This window comes from Rhinolophus ferrumequinum, chromosome 19 (genome assembly GCF_004115265.2).
Source record: "Rhinolophus ferrumequinum isolate MPI-CBG mRhiFer1 chromosome 19, mRhiFer1_v1.p, whole genome shotgun sequence".
Lineage (NCBI taxonomy): Eukaryota > Metazoa > Chordata > Mammalia > Chiroptera > Rhinolophidae > Rhinolophus > Rhinolophus ferrumequinum.
In genome coordinates, this window is record NC_046302.1 from 40,451,579 (window position 1) to 40,473,032 (window position 21,454).

At 36.5% G+C, this 21,454-nt stretch overlaps 1 protein-coding gene across 3 annotated transcripts in view; it reads right to left on the reverse strand.

Moving 5' to 3' along the window:
* The window catches only part of DYM (dymeclin), a 271,365-nt gene that overhangs the window by 220,615 nt on the left and 29,296 nt on the right, over positions 1 to 21,454 (reverse strand). For all 3 annotated transcript variants that reach the window (XM_033087487.1, XM_033087488.1, XM_033087489.1), the window contains exons 3-5: positions 13,044 to 13,096; positions 2,680 to 2,773; positions 1,569 to 1,699 (exon numbers count right to left, since the gene is read on the reverse strand). In XM_033087487.1, coding sequence (XP_032943378.1) covers positions 1,569 to 1,699; positions 2,680 to 2,773; positions 13,044 to 13,096 — 278 coding nt within the window. The remainder of the gene's footprint in view (positions 1 to 1,568; positions 1,700 to 2,679; positions 2,774 to 13,043; positions 13,097 to 21,454) is intronic.

A 21,454-nucleotide genomic window follows, 5' to 3' on the forward strand; every position in this document is an offset into this window, starting at 1 on the left:
ATCAACAGAAGGCTCAATTGTAAAGAGAAAAGAACAAAATTAAAAGAGCGTGTATAAAATCCTAACCTGCTAACTCCGAGCCACAAAAAAAAAAAATATAGTCTTATCAGTACACGGACAGAATCACCCATCATCAGATGTCACATATGACTCTTTCAGTGAGACAACCAGCCTGATAATGTGGCTGTGGTCGGAAGTCTCATTTTGACACTGCCTCTACGTAGGCTACCGAGGATGTACAACAAAACCATGTTTCTCAAGCTTGGATATGAGGGGGAGTCCAGGTAGAGAGGGTACTCTGGAGGACCTAAGGCCCCAAAACAAATACAGTGTATCTCTCAAGTGCATCAATTTACTCAACGGCAAGCAATGAAAAATAATTTTATATTAAAATAAATATTGTATTAAATAAAGTATAATATATGCATAATTTTGTGACATAATGCAGAACAACGTGTTGGGTTTGCAGATGCAGGTTGGACTATCCTTTCAGGCCCTATGGAGATAAACATGAACTCCATTCTTACTTCTAGAACTTCCTGGAAACATTTGCAAGCAGAACATTTGCATTCCTTAAGCAGAACTATTTTTTTGGCACTGTTGGTCCCACAAAAACAACGCCTAGCATTAACAAAACTAACACATGCAAGACACAATGCAATTAAAAGCTCTGTTTAAATATCTGTATATAAATACAGAAGGCTAATGATCAAAGTAGGAAATTAAACATATCCATGTCTTAAAACTCAAAATCAATGCACAAAGCTCTAGGTAGGCAAGGAAGCCTAATGAGGGCAGAGGTGCGTTTTGAAAAATGAACCCAGGAAAAACTCAGGAGCAACACTGCCTTTGTCCTCAGAGAGAGAGGGGTAGTGCGAAGGGGAGATGCAAAACACTGCATTCCCCATATTTCATTTGTTAATAGTCCCATTCTCCCCTTTTACTTTTCAGGTTGTAAGTTTTAATGCTAAGAAATAAAGCACGGGCAGTTGATATTTTTGACACGCCCTGCTAACTACTGGCAAAAAAAAAAATCTCAGCTGTATGGAGAGAAAATGGTAACCTTTTCCTGTATTTTCAGAAAAAGATGACACATTTCAACACCATAAAACTGTCCTTGAAAATGTTATTTCTGATCAAGTAGTCCCAAAGACACCTAGACTCAGAGGCTGTTATATCCTATAAAAGTTACCTTTAACACTTATAAAATCTGTGATTCTCACTGGCTGTCCCCTTTAATAATGTATTGCCCTATTAATGGTATTTAAATTGACATCTGTTCCCTGAAAGGTATACCTGTGATTTTATTTGTATTTTCCATATGTATGGAAGTCAATAAATAAAAGCCTCAATCCTTCTGGCTCCCTTACTTTAAAAAAGAGAAAAAAAATAAGTCTTGGTTCATTTAAATTAATATAGGAGAAGAAAGAGTGACAGTGTCAGGCCATTTAAAAATGAAAATTATTATGAGAGGAAAATGAAATTTTCCAAATTATACTTTTATTCCTCAAATTTTATGCTTATGTTACACATTCTATCCCCAAAACATCTTCAAAGGCAATACTTACTGTAACTGCCAGATTTTTCTTCATAAGTAAAATGAAGCTGTAATTCCTCCTCTGACATCTCACAAATGAACACTTTCAGCAAACAGCAAATAATAAACAAAGCATTGTGAGTCTGCCAAATGAAGATGTGGCTAGAAAGGAAAGACCAAAATCACACAAGAATCAATATATAATCGTGAGCATAATCAGTTTACTTCTAGTCCATGATTTCTTCATGATTTCTCAACTACTTTACCCATTCTGTTTGTAATATTAGAACAATGTCCATATCCTTTAAATGTTCATGATTTATAACACTGGGCCAGTATTATCTATTACAGTTTACTTCGTATTTCATCCTGTGTACTTGACAAAGTAAGTCAACTTAATAACAATATTTTCCTTTAGGCATGACTGCTCTTTGCTCTTAAGTTTATAGTTGGCCACACATAGGCATGTCCAAGAAAAGAAAGCTACAAAAATAAAAATATATATAGTAACATAAACATATGCAAATACACAACCAAAATTTTAAATGGAGCCTCACCAGCAGCACAGTACAGCACTTGCTATTTGTATTAATAACCATGAAGTCACAAGAAAAATTTTAATTGAATTCAGTATAATTTTGAAAGCAAAGCAGCAATCTTTTAAGAGATCTCCATCCAAAAATGGTTTTTAAAAAAGCTTGAATGCATAAAAGGTTAACTTTCCATTGCAACTAATATAAAACTATAACATCTAATCTTGGACCTTCTTTAATCTAATACGAAAGAAATAAAGGAAACAGATGTGAAATGAAATAATACACAAACTAAGTCATTATTCAAATTAGGGATGACCAGCAGTGATAATGGGGGAAAATTACTACCTTTTTAGTAATAATTACATCACTATTAACCTTCTTAAATAATATATTTCTAAAGATTGTCTAAAATGCTGAAATCAAAGATTCCAGAATTTATGACCTCAATGACTTGAACAGCAAATTAAAATTTTTGTTTACTTTTTTCCCTTAATAATGAGAATAATTCCTTTATAGCTTTCAAAAGACCATAATCTATTTCTATCAATAGATGGAAAAACTCTTATAATTAAATATAAAGAAACATGATTTAATCAGCCAGCTTACTTCTGACATTCTGCTGAAAGTTTTAGTTCTTTGGTTCTAGAAAGGAAGACCTTAATTAATGCACCAAGGTTTCCTGTTCGAGGATTGTTTTCAACTGCAAGAGAAAAAAGGGTTTTAAAAAGTTAAAATTAAGAACTGAAATCAAAGTGAGCATATCATAACGTTTATAAAACCAAATGTCAAACTGAAGTTGCTCATGGATCAACCTTATTGTCAATCTCACATCTGAGGAGGAAAAGCAATGAGAGAAATTGCTGCTTGGTCGTAATTCTTTCTGAACAACAAAAAAATGATTTACAAAACAAATGATAGAAACAATGGGAGGAAAATAGCCATCTCATCCAAAATTGTAAAGATGTAACAGTTAATATACAGACACAATTTACACACACACACATCCTTCTCTTTAGAAAAGCAGATGTTAAAAAAATTTCAAGAATTGATCACCTATATCCCCAGTACATAGAATATAATAAACTGTAAAGGTAAAACTGTTCAGACAATCACAAATTATTCTGATGAAAAATAAAAGACACATAAAGAAAGCAATGTAGCCAGTGGGGAGCCATATGATCAGACAAAATTATAAGTAATTTGTTAAAAACCTTTTTCAAATTTAAACAATTAGCATTTCATTCAGCGAAGCCAGCCTGAAGAACGGAGAGAAGATTGTAATGGGAGTCAGAAGATCTGGTTTCCAGATCCAAGTCTATAATAATGGAATATGGAACTGTAGACAAATTACTTACTTCTCCAACCTCAGTTTTCTCATCTGGGAAAGAAACAACAGCTAACATATATTGAACACCATACCCTAAAGTGCTTTACACGCATTACCTAATTTCACCCTCAAAACCACGTATGGCATCAGCACCAGTATTACCTCCATTTTACAGATCCTCACCTGTAGGCTGTTACTTGCCCAAGGACACATCCTTATCTACTATCTCAAATCCTTGGCTCTAACCTATGCTATACCAACCCCTATAATCAAGGAATTGGACTTAGGGAAACTATAACGGTCTATCAGGCTGCACAGCAAGACATGGGTGATTGTTAATTTTGTGTGTCAACCTGACTAGGCCACAGGATGCCTAGCTATCTGGTTAAACGTTATTTCTGCGTGTGTCTGTGAATGTGTTTCTGCATTTGAATTGGTGGACTGAGCAAAGCAGACTGGCGTGCCCAAAGTGGATGGACATCATCCAGCCCACCGAAGGCCCCAACAGAACAAAAAGTCAGAAGAGGGTTGAATTCTTTCTCTCTGCCTATTGAGCTAAAACACAGATCTTCTCCTGCGGTGGACGGGGACTTGCAACCCTGGCTCTCCTGGTGCTCAGGCCTTTGGACTTGGCCTGGACTTTACCCCATTAACTTTCCTGCATCCTCCAGCATGCAGAAGAAAGATCGTAGGGATGTTCAGCCTTCATAAGCATGTGAGCCAATTTCTTCCAATAAATCTCATTTTTATATATATATATATATCTCCATCCATTCCATTGGTTCTGTTTCTCCAGAGAACCCTGACTAATATATCATAGAAGCACAGAAGTTAAGAATTCATCTTAAGGGAGAGACCATTTAGTCAGAACCTTTCATTTTCCTGTTGGAGAAAAAGAAGCCCCGGAAGGTTTAAGTGTTAGGCCCAAAGTCAAAAATACGTTAGTGCCCAGTCTTTTCACTTTACCAGTGGTTTCAAACTGTGAGATTCTAGAGTTCTGAGTATCTGTTTCATTTTTGAAATACATTTTTAATTATTTTGAACACCAGAAATGCAAATACTCAAACACATTGGCCTGTGCTGCCCAGCAGAATTCATTTTTATGCAGATCTGAGAATTCTGCTTTTGCATCTCTGCATACACTTGAACTTCTTGAAAATGTGTCAAAGATAGGGAAAGACGGAGTTCTTCAAAATTTGTTTTTCTTTAATAGAGGCCTGCACATACATACTTTTAAAAAATGTACATAGGAATAAGTACAACCATCACAGCATTCTTGCTTTGTGTTCAATAACTGCCAAGTTAACTCAGTTTGAGGGTCAATGCAAGTAACGGCATTAAGTTTCTCACAGGGACAAAGTTGTAGCACCTTGCTATGCCAAATTCGGATTATGGACTAGGGCCAACAGTGTTCCCTGGGAGCTTGTTTGAAGTGCAGAATCCCAGGTCCACCCTACACCTAGTGAAGCTGACAATGCTTCTCAAAGTGTAATGTCCCTGTAAATCCCAAGGCATTCTTATTGAAATTTAAATTCTGCTTCCACACGTGGGAAATGTGGCCTGAGACTCAGCAGCACTAACAGTCTCCCAGGTGATGGCCACTGCTGCTGGGAGAACTCCCACTCTAAATAGCAAGGTGCAACATGTGCTGTGCATTAGGGCAGGTTTGGTCCAGCTTCCATGATCAAGACTAGACATGTGATTAGACAGTAGATATTGTTATAGTTTCACTTTGAAAAGTTTCTTACTTTCAAGCTTTGGATTTAATTTAATGAAAGAATAACCTGAGATTTCAGGATAAACGTGTTTTTTTTTTATGTATAATCTTTAAATATATATTTTTTACTTTTTAAAAGATTTTTATTAAAAAGGGTAAACTTTAAAAAAAAAACAATTAATGTTTGCGAGTACATCTCTGAGTGAATTAATATTATCTAGCTATTGTAAACCAAACAAAATATTGAAACAAAGAGCTAAGGCTGATAAGACTACAACCACAATTCAGAATCTCAACTTCACAATCTTGTTCGTTCATTCAACGTCCCCTTTATGAATGAATGACTTTATAAGTAATTGTTTGAATTTAAAAATTGTTTTTAAAAAACAAAACAAAAACCTGCTGTTAGAAAGAACAACCAGACTATTAGATTGATGTAATTAAAGCTTTGTGTACCTTTTTCATCCATCCATTCATTCAGCACATATTTACCGAGCTACTTATGTGTACCTAGCACTGTTTCGGGTACAAGGAGATACTCACTGTCTTAATGGAGCTAACATTCTAAGACAGTTAAGTTTCCACAATGTTTTTATGGACAAGAGGCAGATGGAGCAATAAATTAATAAAAGTAAATATGCTCAATGATGTTTCAACAATACGCAACGGTAGGCTCAATATTTTAACATCCCTCAGTGGAATTGAACAGAATCAAACTTAAATGGTAAAAATCAAACGCTGTGCTGAAGTTGAATGAGCTTCAGGAGCCAGGGTAGGAATGGGGGATAGCTAACAAGAGGCAGAAAAGCATATGGAAATATGTAGACTATAGAATCTGACTAGGTTCAAATTCCAGCTCCTCCACTAACTAGCTGTGTGACACCTGGCAATTTACTTAGCATTTTCACGCCTCCTTTTCCTCATCTGTAAAATTAAGATAATAGTACTTAAGTAACGGAAAAATAACTCATTTGACTCTAGAGCTTGAACTTGTAGCAATCTGTTAACTAAAGTGGCTTTTGTGTAAAGAATGGAATTCTGCCATTTCCATGAGAGTTCTAGCAAAGTCTGGGTTACACTCACACAAGGGTATCATAAAGAGGATTTCCACCTGGGGTGAGAGGTTGGACTTGCTCCCAGCCCCTGAAACAACCTTTCCCAACATCTCACTAAAATACCCACAAACCCAACAATCCAATAACCAATATATAGAGGAAACATAGAAGGCAGAGACATGTTCACGATCTACGGGGATGCAACCAACAAAATTTACATTGTGGAAAACTCTACTACCCATTTTCTTTAACTATAATAATAAACTGAAAGGGGGGACAAAGGACATAGAGACGAATGCAGGAGGAACCTAGCTATGAGAAGAATCGTAAAGCTAATATCAGCCAATAATAATGTAAGCACCTCATCTGGTTCCAGATTCAAGCAAACTGACACAATTAGAAATTTGAATACTTGGGTAGATATTTTTTAATGTTAAAAATTGTTTTTTAATATAATAATGGAATATTTTCCTTTAAAAAATCCTTATGAGATACATACTAAAATATTTATGGAAGAAACGATATGATGTCTGAGGTGTATGTCAATTTAATTATATGAGGATATGCTTTTTGTTTGTTTGGAATACACTTTTTATTTGTGCAGTTTTCTGTATATATGTCATACAGTTCAATAAATGGGTGACAGATACAGATGAAGCAAGATTGGCCATGAGTTAAAAATGATTGAAACTGGGAGATGAGCATATAGGAGTTCAGTATATTATTCTATTTGCCTTTGGGTGAGTGTAACATTTTCAAAAATAAAGAATTTTTTTAAAAAAGGTTTAAAAATAAAGTACCCATGAAAACATACAAAGTCACAAAAAATGCTGAATGAGGACACAGTTCTCCCAAAAAACAGGAAACACTTCCACAAACCACACATTTCATAGAACTGAACTAAAAAGTTATTTGGTAATCAGTGGGTTATTAGCAAGCCTAACTGCCTGAAACCGTCTTTGAGGAAAAAGCCCCTCTCTCTTATGGTCTACCCCAACCAGAAAACTTATGTTAATCCTCTTACTATACAGAGATAACTTCCTATACGGATTCAGACGCTAGAAATCTCAGAAAGCAACTGACAAAAAGAAGTAACAAAGCCAAACACAGAATGACTTATGCTGGAGGGTAGAGGTAGGACAAAATGTTGATCCAAATGCTTGATCTGAGGATTTTATAATTCCCTCACATTCCAAAACCAAGGAGTAGAAGTAATGGAAGGTCCCATTTAAACCACGCATACCTGCACAAAATAAAAACCTTCTTGGGTTCTAGAAATGAGGTTAAAAACTAGCACCAGCATGCCTTCAAGGTAAAATAACAGCAGATTCAACCAGCACCTACAGAAGCCACACAGGAACAGGGCTAATAAACACACCCTCTCTGGTAACAAACAATGTGCCTGCCTTCATGGGTGCTCTCTAGGCCCTTTCCCTGCTTTATTTTTCTGAAGAGTCATTGTTACATAAAATACATGCATTTATTTATGGCTCCCCCACTGAGAGAGATCCATGAGGTCAGGGACCTGGGTCAGTCTTTTTTGTAGTTACACCCCCAGCTTACAGAATACAGCCTGCAATGGTTCAATATTTGCTGGCTTAACAACAAAATAAGGAAAAGGTTATGCTGAAACCTCGGTAGAAAAGCTGAATCAAAACTGTCAAAAGAATTTTAGTACACAAGCATCATCAGTGGAAAATAGGAAAATCAACCACTTAGTTTTTAAAGAAAACAGAAAGCCCCTGGGAAAAGTGAGCATAATGAAAAGAGAGCACTCTGACATGCTGGATAAACTAGTGATGATTAAAAAGAAACTAAAAATGCAGTAACAACTAAAAGATGCACTAGAATCTTGAAAGAGAACTGTAATGTATAACACAATGAATCCAAGATATAAAGGAGGAGCCACAAAGAAAGAAATGAAGAAAAAGAAGATAAAGAAGGCAAAGAACAGAGAGATCCAACCTCAATGGTACAGGTGACGCTAAGTTGGGGAAGAAGAAATTCAAACAAGTAAATCAAAGACATAATTACAAGTTAATCAAAGCCATAACTAAAGAAAACTTCCGAATTGAAAACGACCTTACTAAACCAATAAAAAGACCTCATCAAATCACCAGCAAAATCATAAAGAAAAAAGTATAATGAGAAACATTTAATCATAATCATTAAAGGGAAGAGTCTCGTGAACAAAGAAGGAAATGGAAATTAAGGTCTCAGACTTCTCAGGTTAATACTAGATGTCAGAAAAGACCAACTCCTACAGAGTTTTGAGAGAAATGAGGAGTAATGAAGTTTAGGTACAGACAAGTTATCTGTCATTCTTGACTGACTCATGCACATGGAAAAAGAATCCAAGGAAACCAATGGAAACAGCAGTGGTGAGCTAAAACAATACAAACATGTCAGCAGCAACCTGGTGCTGAGGAGGCAGAATTTAATGTTGAAATTAACTCCCACCAAATTAGAGGGATTTGGTTACTGCCTAGGACGTCCATCGACATCCCTGAAGGGCAACGCCTGAGAAGAACTACATCTCATAAATAATGACTATACCCCAGGACTCAGGAAAATCCAGAAATACTGTTGTTTCCCCGAAAATAAGACCTCACCGGACCATCAGCTCTAATGCGTCTTTTGGAGCAAAAATTAATATAAGACCCGGTATCACATCACATCACATCACATCACATCACATCACATCAATCACATCACATCACATCACATCACATCACATCACATCACCACATCACATCACATCACACCTGGTCTTATACTATAGTAAAATAAAACCGGGTCTTATATTCATTTTTGCTCCAAAAGACAGACGCATTAGAGCTGATGGTCCAGCTAGGTCTTATTTTTGGGGAAACACGGTAGTAAGTGGAGACCCAGAAGGACCGGAGAGAAAGAGGAAGAAAAACTGTCTGAAAAAGTTGTGGAAAACAAATCCTCCCTATATTTCTCAGTGTTCCTGTAAAAAAGGCCTCAACTCCTGGGTCAGGGAAACATATATGCTATAAAGTGAGAGAATGTCTGCTTTCACTTCTAGAAACATTTCACATACCGTAAGGATTAGAACTGTAGCCGTGTGTTTAATAAAACTTCTCTTATCTCACCGAAAGTCTCGCAGTTACATCACAAGATAAGCACCTAAGCTGACTCCAAAGGTGCAGGAGAGACTAGAGTATTATTTATCTTCCTAAGTATCTATATTTCAAGGAGGAATGAGGACCCAGAACTTGGAGACACTTCTAGGTCTAAAAAGCCAACACAAGGAGGGAGGGAGGGTATCTGGCGCCTGAAGAGATTTTATTTACATACCAAAGGGCTGGGGTAAATAGAAGACGGGAACTGCTAACTCCTTCCCTTTTATAAACAGGAAAAAACATTCTACCCCCACCTACTCACCTAGAACAACTAATCTGGCTCTCATAGCACTGTCCTGGCAGGTAAGAACTAAGACAAAGAGGGACCAATGCATTTACTAATTTTGAGATATTTAATAAGAAATCTGTCTCTGATCCAGAAAACTTGGTGTGTGCATTCAAGGAAAAAAATTAATAAAAATGAATATAAAAAGTCCAACAAAAATAATGGCCACAAACTGCCCCAAATTGATGAAAAACATTAATGTATGCATCTGAGAATATCAACAAACTCCAAGTAGAATAAAAAATGAATTTAAAAAACATTTTTAAGGTAAAGAGAAAATCTTGTAAGCAACAAGGAAAAAAAAACCACTCATCATTTACAGGGGAGAAACACTATAATTAAATAGCAGACTTCCCATTTGAAAGAAAGGTCAATGGAATGATACAAAGGAATAAAAGAAAAACAAATGTCAACCAAGAATTCTGTACCCAGAAAAAACTCTCCTTCAAATATGAAGGCAAAGGGAAGGGTGGTAGGCAACTTTACAGTGGAGAAACTTGACAAACACAACTCTAGCCAAGTAATCAAGGTCAATATCATCAGTGATAGCTCATGTTAGTAACATGTACCCCTGATATGATGCATTAAGAACAGTGCTTTACCTATGTGGTCTTCTTCTTACAGACCCACAACCCCAGTGTAACCATAAGAAAAACATCAAACAAACTCAAATCAAAGAACATTCTGAAAAATACCCTACCAGTACTCCTCAAAACTCTAAAAATCATGAAAAATAAGGAAAATCTGAGAAACCGGTGCAGACCAAAGGAAGCTAAGGAGACATGGGACTAACTGCAATGTGGTATCCTGGATGAGATTCTGGAAAAGGAAAAAATATTAGGACAAAACAAGTGAAATCTGAATAAAGTGTCAAGTTTAGTTATAGTAATGTATACACGTTGACTTTTTAGTTGTGACAAAGGTACCATATTAATATAAGACATTAATAATAGGAGAAACTTATAAGAGTTATATGGGAACTCTCTTGATATAGCTTCTCCACTTTCCTGTAAATCTAAAGCTATTCTAAAATTAAATTTTTATTTTAAAAATCTCAATAGATGGGTTTAATAGAAGATGACATAAAACAAAAGAATAGTAAACTAAAGACGGGTTAAATAAAACATACTCATAAAGGTCAGAGAGAAAAAAATACTGTAAAATACACACACACACACACACACACACACACACACACACACACACAGACTCACGGGCATTTGGGACACAATGAAAATGTTAACAGAAGTATAACAGAGGCCCCAGACGAGAGGAGAGACAGAATAGGATACAAACAATGTATAAACCAATAAGGGCTGAGAATTTTACAAAACTGATGAAAGACACCAACCCACAGATTTCAGAAGCTCTACAAACCTCAAACAGCAAAAAGACACAAAGAAAATGACTCCTCAGCATATCATTCTAAAATGCTAACAACCAAAGGACAAAAAGAAAAACTTAAAAGCATCTGAAGAAAAAAATTCTATTATTTTCAAAGGAAAAAATTTCAGATTGATAGCTTTCATCTCAACAAAAATGAGAGAAGCCAGAAAAATGACAGAATAATATCTTTAAAGTACGGGAAAGAAATTAATTCCAACCTAGAATTCTTCACCCAGCAAATGTATCCTCCAAAAGTGAACAAAAAATTAAAACATTTTCAGACAATAAAATGAAGAGAATTATTGTATATCCATATAGCCCTTAAAAGCTGATATACGTTTATATATTATTGACGTGAAAATAAGTTTCTGAATACAGCTGAATGAAAAAACACACAAATAATATCATTTATATGAAACTGTGCATATAAATCTATACACATAGAATACTCTGAAAAAATCTTATCACAAACGATTAGCAGTGATTTCCTGTTTTAAATATAGAAGATTTTTATTTTAACTGTACCACTGTACTGTTGGAATTTTTGGCATCTTTTTTTCTTGCTTTTCCCAAAAGTATTTTTAAATATATAATGACACAATTATATGCCAAGTGGAAAACACAAATTAAAATAATTGTGTATGTGTATATACACTATGAAAATGTATATCCAAAAAATAAATAATAGAAGTCAATACACAAAAATACTAACTGTGAAAAATAACTAATCTGTGAGGATTGTGAAATTATGAGCAATTACTGTCTTTTTCATATTTTAGTATGCTTTCCACATTATATATAGTGAGTAAATATTACTTCCAATTTAAAATGTTATTTTATAAAAATCCAAGGTCACCTTAAAAGCTATCATCATAACTGCATTGATAACACTGTTACATAAAATTCTTTAATTTTCAGCATCAAACTGCCCCATAAGTTTTTGAAAGCCAGCTCTATTCAGCACAAAATCCTCCAATCTATGGTTGTAACTGCAAAATTCAAGGCAACTACTACAATAACACTTTTATTGTTACCAACTTAATTTGTTTTTAAAAGCAAAACTATTTCTTCAAAGACTATGGCAAACTAACTTACATGGGAGTTAGCCATAGAGCTTATGTGGTGCTTATCCATATAGCTTGATTTCAAAACAGAATGTCATGATCATATATGAAGCTCCTATACATTTGGCATTTTACAGACAGATTGTCTCTAATTTTCAAAGCAACAATGCAATGTAAGTATAATTATCTACATTTTTAAAAGCATACACATTCCTTTCCAATTGCTACCTACTTGAAAGTAAAGCATTTGAGAAACAAGATCCAAAAAAAGTGACATTTGTTGATATAAATGGTGAATAATGATAAGATGCTAGGCACTATACTGGATATTTCATACGTTAGCTGATTCTTTTCTTCACGAGAAAACTGAAATTTAGGTGAGGAAATTAAGGCTCAGCTAATAAGTAGCAGAGCTGAAATGAAGATTATAAAATTATTCCACAGCCTGTACACTTTACCAAAACATCAAGTTATTACTAATTCAAGAATCTTCCTAAGACATTTTCCTATTAATGAGGGATAATAACTCTGGTTAACATGCCAACAACAGAAATAAATACAGTTGGTGCAGTTGGCAAATCACAGGATGAATTAGCCTATATTTTATATGAATTGTCTATGCAACTATAAAACTAACTCAATAGTTATTCTAGTTTGTTTCTTTCCTCCACATTTCAAAATTCACAAAAAGAATAAGCTACAAGAAGGTCTATGGCCTCGCAGTCTATTGCAAATTAACCACACGCGTCTTATTGCTAATGACTGAACGGTACATTCTAGTGGCATCAATGAACACCATGAAGACAAATAATAATAATAACTATTATTATTACCATCATTGTCATCAAGAATACATTACTCCATTACTGCAATTAATATAACACTATGAAAATTTATAACAGAAATTTTCAAATAAATGCCGACACACATATACATATGCATACGGTACATACATACAGACACACACATCCACTTTTTCCGCTTACCTAAAGACCTGCAAACTGAAACAGTTGCCTCCTCCAAGAGCTTCAACTCAGTACTGTAGAGATAGAAGAAGAAAGATAATAATTACCACACTAAATATGTACGTACACACCATTTAAAGGAATATATAAAAATAAAGAAGAGAAAAATAATTCAGAAGGAAAATATGATATACAGTGGTGAACAATAAAATCAGCAAAATAAAATGAAGCTTCTATTTTCAATGTAATTAAAAAATTCACTATAATTCTCAATATGAGATTCCAAAACCAGAAGAGCTCAGGGCACCCTGCCTTTCAGGCATTGATTGGGGCAGGGAGGAGGGTGGGGTTGGGGGAACTTAGAAAAATTCGATAAAGGCGCTCCAAAGTACAGACAAAAGGCAGGGGCCCCTCCTGCCTATTTGTAAGGGCAGTACTGATACCGGGGTTACAGTTGTTTAGAAACATGCCAGTATTTTTAGGAGACAGGGATTTTTAAAGTGGCCATAGAAGAGTTGCCTTCCTTCCCTTCCTTTCCTCTCCCTCTGTCCCTACCCATCCATCCTAATGGGAGTGAAAGGAAGGAAAGGAAGGAAGAAATAGCGATAAGCAAACTGAGACTTCTAAGGAGTTTATGTAATATTCCAGGAATCATAGGTATAGGAAGAACAAGAACGAGCTCCAGAGTCTGGTGACTGGGTTAAAAATTACGTGTTCTTTTCTGCCAATACATATGGCACAGCAAATCCTCCACATGGCAACTCTTCTATGGTTACTTCAAAAATCCCTACCTCCTAGGGTTCACAGCTGTTATTTATGAAGCATACTTTTAAAAACAGAAGATCCATAAGCAGTAAGGCTTCTGACAAGACAATCGTAGAGAAACCGTGGAAGCACACTGATTGCTTCAGCTATCTCTAGAACTGTGCTGTCCAGCACGGTAACCACTGGCCACGTGTAGTGTGAACCGTGGCCAGTCCAAACTGAGATGTGCTGGAACATAAAATACACATCAGGTTTCAAAGACTTAAAAGGAATGGAAAATACTTCATTATTAATCCTTATGTTCATAAAGTTATAATATTTGGGATATGCTGGATTAAATGAAATATATTATTAAAATTAATTTCTCCCGTTTCATTTTACATTTGTAATGTGGCCACTATAAAACTTTCAATTATATGTATGTCTCACCTTCTACTCGTATTTCTATTAGAGCTGCTCTAGAACCTGTCTCCCAGCAACTGAAGACAGTATCATGTATAAGAAGCTAAGACCCACTAATTACTTCAGTGGATATACCATTACCTTAAGAATCTCAAATTATATTTATATTAAAAAAGATCAATATCTTTTCATAGTTAAAATTTAAGCTTCGTCTAAGATTAAAATTTGTTTAGCCAAAATAACCTAGAAATAAGACATTATCACCGTACAAGATGTTGTATTTTTAGAGTGTCTGCCCGCGTTGCAATAGCTCTCTCTGTCCTCCAATCCCTTTCTTCTATCTTCCCATCTCTGCCTCAGGGGTGAGCAGAGGCAAACAGGCTTGCTCAGCATAGCCCCTTCTCCATGGCCATGGCTGACTGGATCAGGGATAGACATCTAGAATGTAAGCCAACCAGAGTCTTGGGGAATTTGGAATTGAGGTGGCAAGACACGTTTTCCAATGGCTGGAACTTGGCTACAAAGCTGAGGGTCATGGGAAGCCATCCTCCACCCACTGAGCAGCAGAGAAAGCTGCTTAGTAAGAAAGATGAATAAAAGCGCTTTGCAGAGAGAAGCAGCGATGAGCAGAAGGCACTCTCAGGATTCCTGTTGGCCTTTCGAACCTTGGGACCAGTTCTTCCTGAAGCCTAGCTGTGTTCTGAGCCTGGATTCTATGAGACACCCGTCTCTTCATCACATAAGCCCCCCTTTCTGGCATATATTAAATCAAATTGATTTTTGTTAATAACCAAAAGAGTTCTAATTAATAAATCACTCTGGTCAGATTTAATAATACACATTAGTAGTTGGCAAGAAGTGGGAATTGTGAATTACTCAGTTTATTGGTTACTCAGGCAAAAAAAAGTAAAGAGGTATAAAATGCAAAAGACTGTAAAGAGCTTTATGAGGTTAATAACTAGACCACATGCATAAAATCTGTTTCACTGGTGCTTCTACTTTCTTCAGTCAATAACACTCTCTTAAAACTGGCTGGAACCAAGAGCTTCAATTATAGACATGTGGCTATAACCTTCAAAAGCTTCTGAATTTGTTCATTCAACAAATATCTCCTGGGTGCCCAGGTCATGCTGGGATCTTTGAAAGATGCTGTCTCTGTCTCCAGGCTACATGGAGGAACGAAGCAGCAAAGAGACTATTCAGCACAGGGGAGGTATGAAGATTAAGCCCAGACCTGTGCGTGAGCTCACAGGAGATACACCCAACCTAGGAAGTCAAGGAAGGCATCCTGGAGGAAGCAACTTTCTGTTCTGAAGGAGTAAGAGAAATCAGTCAGGCAGACAAAAGACGAGGGCTTTCCAGACACAAGGAGTAGCATATGCAAAGGCATGGTAGTCACGGAAAGCCTGGCCTGTTCTGGGAAGTAGAGGTTAATCAACACTGGAGAAGGGCTAACTACAAGCCGAGAGAAATATACTAGATGGCTGATGAGCAGAGTTCAGTTTCTCAACTTGTTCTCAACAGAAAGGTATTGAGTGTCCCCAAAACAAAAACCAAAGGAGGGTTCTGATTTGATAATACAATATTAGTCTAAAAAAGGGATTAATCCTAACATGTACCAGTGAGATTGGATCGGACATCACTTCTTTCAAGAAACCTTCTTTGATCACCTAACACTAGGTGAGAAGCCTATTCCGCCTCAAAAGCACCCAATCACAAAACTGAGCACATGGTAGCAAGACTGCCCAATTATTTGTCTGTGCCCCGCTCCCAGATTGTGGGTTCCTTGTTCATCACAGCATTCCCAGACTGGTACAACGCAGGCACTTAACAAAAAGGCACTGAATGAATGAATGCCTTTGTCAGACACTTCATTACCAGAGGAAAAATTAATTATTTCCCCATCACTCAAGAAATCCTTCACTCTCTCCAGCCCTTAAGGCGAGATCTGCCCTCAAGTTTAAATTTTTATTAAAATATTTTTAAAGACATTTATTTGTTTCCAAATGAAAAATAACATATCTTTTTGAAGCAGTCTGATTTCTTTGTCATTTAATGACAAAGAAAACCTTGGGAATTATCCCACCTCTCTTGGAAAGCTCCCTCTTGTGGTGAGCCAGCCAGCACCCGCCATTCTGTGATTCAGCCCAACACTCCATGTCCTGTACACACGGCCATGATCTGAGACAGCAAGCACCATGGTCACTGCCTCCTCAACAATCACCACTTCGAGTCAGAAGCATCTGGAGTGTCCAAATGATAAACTCCGTGAGAACAGGGTAAACGTCTCATCCACTCATGTATCCCCCACCATGCCCGGTCCAGTGGTTCAGCCAGAAGAAAAACGCTTGGTAATTACCTATCAAATAAAGGATTCACAGATCTCTGTTTGTTGCCATGTCCCTGCAATTTCTGCACTCTGAAGCGTTACTTATTTCTACAAAGAAAATCAGCCAGGCACACCCCTGCCAAAAGCAACACACTTATAATAGAATTCCTTTCCTCCCATCCCTCCATCCTTCAATTTTCTAAACTTCTTGGAACATTTTAAGAATAATCTTCTTTCCCATTTGCTTGATTTAGAGCTAAAATGAGGTGGCAAGCAACTGGGATGGTTGGTAACTGTTGCTGCGTGTTATAGGCCTCTCTGCACAGCACTGCTTTAGTTAAACAAATGAGCTCAGATGTTCTGGCAGCAGGCAACTAACAAATCATCATTTGCAGTAAATAAAACTAAAATGGGGCTGCAGAATCTGCCAATGTTTCCAAGATAATTACAATTAGAAACCCAATGGTGTTTCTGAAGACAGATTTGGGGCACTGGGAGCATGGAAAAAGGGGGCAAAAAGGCAGCAGTCAGATAGACCAATACAGGTTAAATAAATTAGTACCACACAGAGTACTTCAAACTTACTGTCTGCATACATAAACTCCACTAGTCCAGGTCAATTTGAAAAATGTCAATAACATTTGACATTGAGGCTAAGGATAAATACTTAAAACTAGTAATCTCTTAATCAAACTTTTGCTAAATGAGCTAAATCTACACAAACAACCATATTGATCCAATGGCTCTGTCTGAAGCAAATCCGTGTATGGTGACAGCCTATCAGGCTCTTCCTTCTCAGGGCTTGGCCACTATATTAATCCAGCAGCAACATAAACAGATGGAGTCACCGAACAGGAGCTTCAGTTTTGCTGGTGACAGCCCAATGAACAATGAGACCGATGGGACTTGGAGAGCTATGCCCAATGCCCAAGGAAAACACACACAGATATCACAAGAAAATGTGAAACCAGTCTAGGGATTTTTCCAGTTTTAAGAACCTTCACTAGGCTTCTTCCGTAAAGATAATTCAGCGAGGAAGTGATTATTACAATTTTCACAACTAGAGGGAAGTTTTTACACATTACCACTGTCATCTCTGGGCTATAGTCTGTTCCCTTCCTTACGCTGATTTCATGAAGAGAATCTCCCTCAGAAGAGGTCTGTCTGTCATCAACCTCAACCTCACTCTCTCCACATGCTTCTATGAAAGCTTAAGTGACAAAATTCCCCAATAAATACCAATAATATAGCCAAATTATTTCTCAGTTATATCTCAAATAATCAATGTAATCTATGGCACCTCTGCTGACTGCACCTACATACATCGTGACAAAGTTAAGTAACTGGGCAACAGGTGAAATAGAGCAAAAGCATGACGGACCTTAATGTCATGTTAAGGAGTTTGAATTTTATCATACATGAAATGGGAAGCCATTAAGCACAGAATCAAAAACACACACTAACATACTCTTGCAGCAGCAGCAAGGTGCCCCAGGGATACAAATGGTTAAATGTCTGACCCTGGCTACAACCATCTTGAGATTGTTAGGGCAAAAAAAAGAGAAAAAAAGATGTTAATAATAATCAGAATGCCTCTCTGGTGCGTATGGTAACGCCTAACCAAGTATCACAACCACTATAATTAACCACTGCTGCCAGGTGTTGGGCCAGCAAACTTGGATAAACCACTAACTAAAGCAGAACACAGACAAGTACATAATCTTAAAAATTCTAGTGTATTTCCACTAAATTTAGATACCAAATTAGAACACTTGGAAGGAATGCAAGTAAAAAGAATATCTCTGTAGAGCAGCCAGATGGCTCAGTTGGTTAGAGCACGAGCTCTGAACAACAGGGTTGCCGGTTCGATTCTCACATGGGCCAATGAGCTATGCCCGCCACAACTAGATTAAAGGACAACGACTTTGAGCTGATGGGCCCTGGAGAAACACACTGTTCCTCAATATTCCCCAATAAAATCTTAACCAAAAAAAATTAAAAAAAAAAAAAAAAAAAAAAAAGAACATCTCTGCATCCACCAGAGTCACAGGCTGGTCACTTTCAATACTTACGCACCGGCATACCACCTCTCTCTCAACCTGACCACTACCATCAATTAACAAACTCATGCACACTGGCCATGTGGATTTCCAATCATGCAGCCCGGCCTACACTGAAAACAACATACACCCCTGGTATAATGGAAAGAGTACAGATTTTGAAGTCACATATTTAAATTCCAGCTTTCTCATTTCCTATCGACATGACCTAGACAAATTACTTAATTTGAGAGTCTGTTTCCTCATCTGTAAAATGGAGGTAAGGATGCCACCATCTCATAGGATAGCTGTAAGGACTACACAGCAATGTATGGAAAGTGCCCAGCATATAGCTCAATAAATATGAGTTCCCTCACCCAACAACAATAAAGCAAAATCACAAGTATTAAATTGTCAAAATTGTTTACATTTATTCCTTAATATATCTTACAAGTAATTTACCAATCTTCCCTCTCATGGAACAGAGGGCAAATGTAAAACAAAATTTAGTAATTTTTGGAGTACTTTTACACGTTGAAATAGTCTCAAACAGCTGTATCAAACAACTAGAGGTGATCTGCTTTGATTTTATTTACATGAATGTTTTACTACAGTAAAGTATAACCCTAGTGGATTACAAACGATATCAAAATTCCTTATTCACCTAACAAAAATTCTCAGTAACTTTTAATAAGTGGCAGAACAGAAACTTAAATCGAGGTAATTTTTCTTTTTTAAAAGGAAATGGTTTGTATATTATATTATTGTAAAAATGAAACATGCTAAAACCACCATGAGGTAACACTACACACCTATCATAACTGCTAAAATAAAAAAAGAGTGACAACATCAAATGCTGGCAAGGGAGCAGAGAAACTGGATCCCACATACATTACTGGTGGGAATGTAAAACGATATAGCCACTCTGGAAAATAGTTCGGCAGTTTCATATACGACTACACATGCACTTACCATACAACCCAGCAATTGCACTCTTGAGCATTTATCTCAAAGAAATAAAAACTTAGGTTCATACAAAAACCTGTACACCACCAATGTTCATAGCAGCTTTATTCATTATAGCCAAAAACTTGAAACAATCCAAATGTCTTTCAATGGGTCACTGTTTAGACAAACTAAGGCACATACAACACAGAACACTACTCAGCAATAAAAAGGAATGAACTGATACACACGACAACTTGAATGGATCTCAAGAACACTATGCTGAGTGAAAAGAGCCAATCTCAGAATGTTCCGTGCTGTATTAGTCCACTTACATAACAACTTTCTTGAAATAACAAAATTATAGAGATGGAAAACTGATTAGCAGCTGCCAGGGGTTAGAGATGGAAAGGGGGAAGAACGGGTGTGGCTATAAAGAGAAAGCACAAGGGAGCCTTGCTGGATGAAAGAGTTGAGTATCTTGACTGGTGGTTACATGAGTCTACACATGTGATAAAATTGTACAGTGTACACATACACACAAAAATGAATGCATGCATAACTAATTGCTGAAAACGCAATAACCTTTGTGGATTGTACCAATGTCAACTTCCTGGTTTTGATACCAAACTATAGTTATGCAAGATGTTACCACTGGGGAGACTGAGTGAAGATGCAAGTGACCAACCTGAACGTTTTTTTGCAACCTCCTGTGACTATAATTATTTCAAAATAACAAGCTTAAAAAGTGAAATCATAAAAATGAAGCTATGCAAGAGTTATATAAATATACACAGTTTTAAATTACACACATATACACAATTTTGCTTGAACAAAATTATGTTCTATGAATGGTTTTGTAACTGGCTTTAACCACTTAGTATGCTATGGACCTTTATCCATGTCTATGAACATAGGATTGTTTTTAATGACTCTACATTGTTCCAGTGTGCAGAGGCACCATTGCTGTTTATTTATCCAGACTCCTTACTGGTGGACATTTAGGTTGTTAGCAATTTTTGGCTATCATAAACACTGCAATGGACGTCTTTACACATGTATCTTTCTACATGTATTTCCGAACTTGTCCAATAATCTCCCTAACATAACCTCTAGAAATAGAACTGCTAGGCAAACGAACACTTCTGTTATGATGACTATTGCAAATTACATTCGAGAAAGATTTCATTAACTACCATTTCTACCAAAAGTATATAACCGTGGCCTATGAGCCCACACATATTCCCAAATTTGCAAAATTATAAGCACACGTCTTCTTCCACCAAATCCAATGATCTTTATACTCAGATAAGCATGTGTTGACATTAAGCATACATAAGAACCTTTAAGACAAATACAGATTTTCTTTTTCCTCTAAAATGGCCTATACAAATTCATAAAAGATATGACATCTAACTGGCAAATTATTATACCACTGTAAATTTAAAACAAATTCTATTCAACACCACCTAAATTCTTTCACTGTATCAAGCAGTCAAATTTTTGCATTATATAACATAGAGGAGGCGGGCATATCAAGAACTATTGTACAGAGAGTTTACAACTTCTTTGAATTTCAACTCTGTTACAATCCTCTGACATGACAAACAACTCTGGCCTTAACTGCAACAATGTTATAGTGAACAAGACACAGCAATGTTCAGTTGTGATAGAAAAAGAAAAAAATATAGCAAATATTAAGTGAAAAATTGTGGCTATTTTTTCATTATAAAAACAGATGATTGACTGTATCAGCTACTTATGCAGCAAATGCCTCCAAATGTCATCAGCCACAATTCATGAGGTGACAGGAGAGAAGACAAACAACCCTGGCCTTGATGGTTAGATCTGCTCTCCACCACAGCCTCATGGAGACCTTGCCATTAGTTTGTGAAGGAAAAAATAAAAAGACTGGAGCTGAGTGTTACAGTGTGTGTGCATCCCTTCATTCA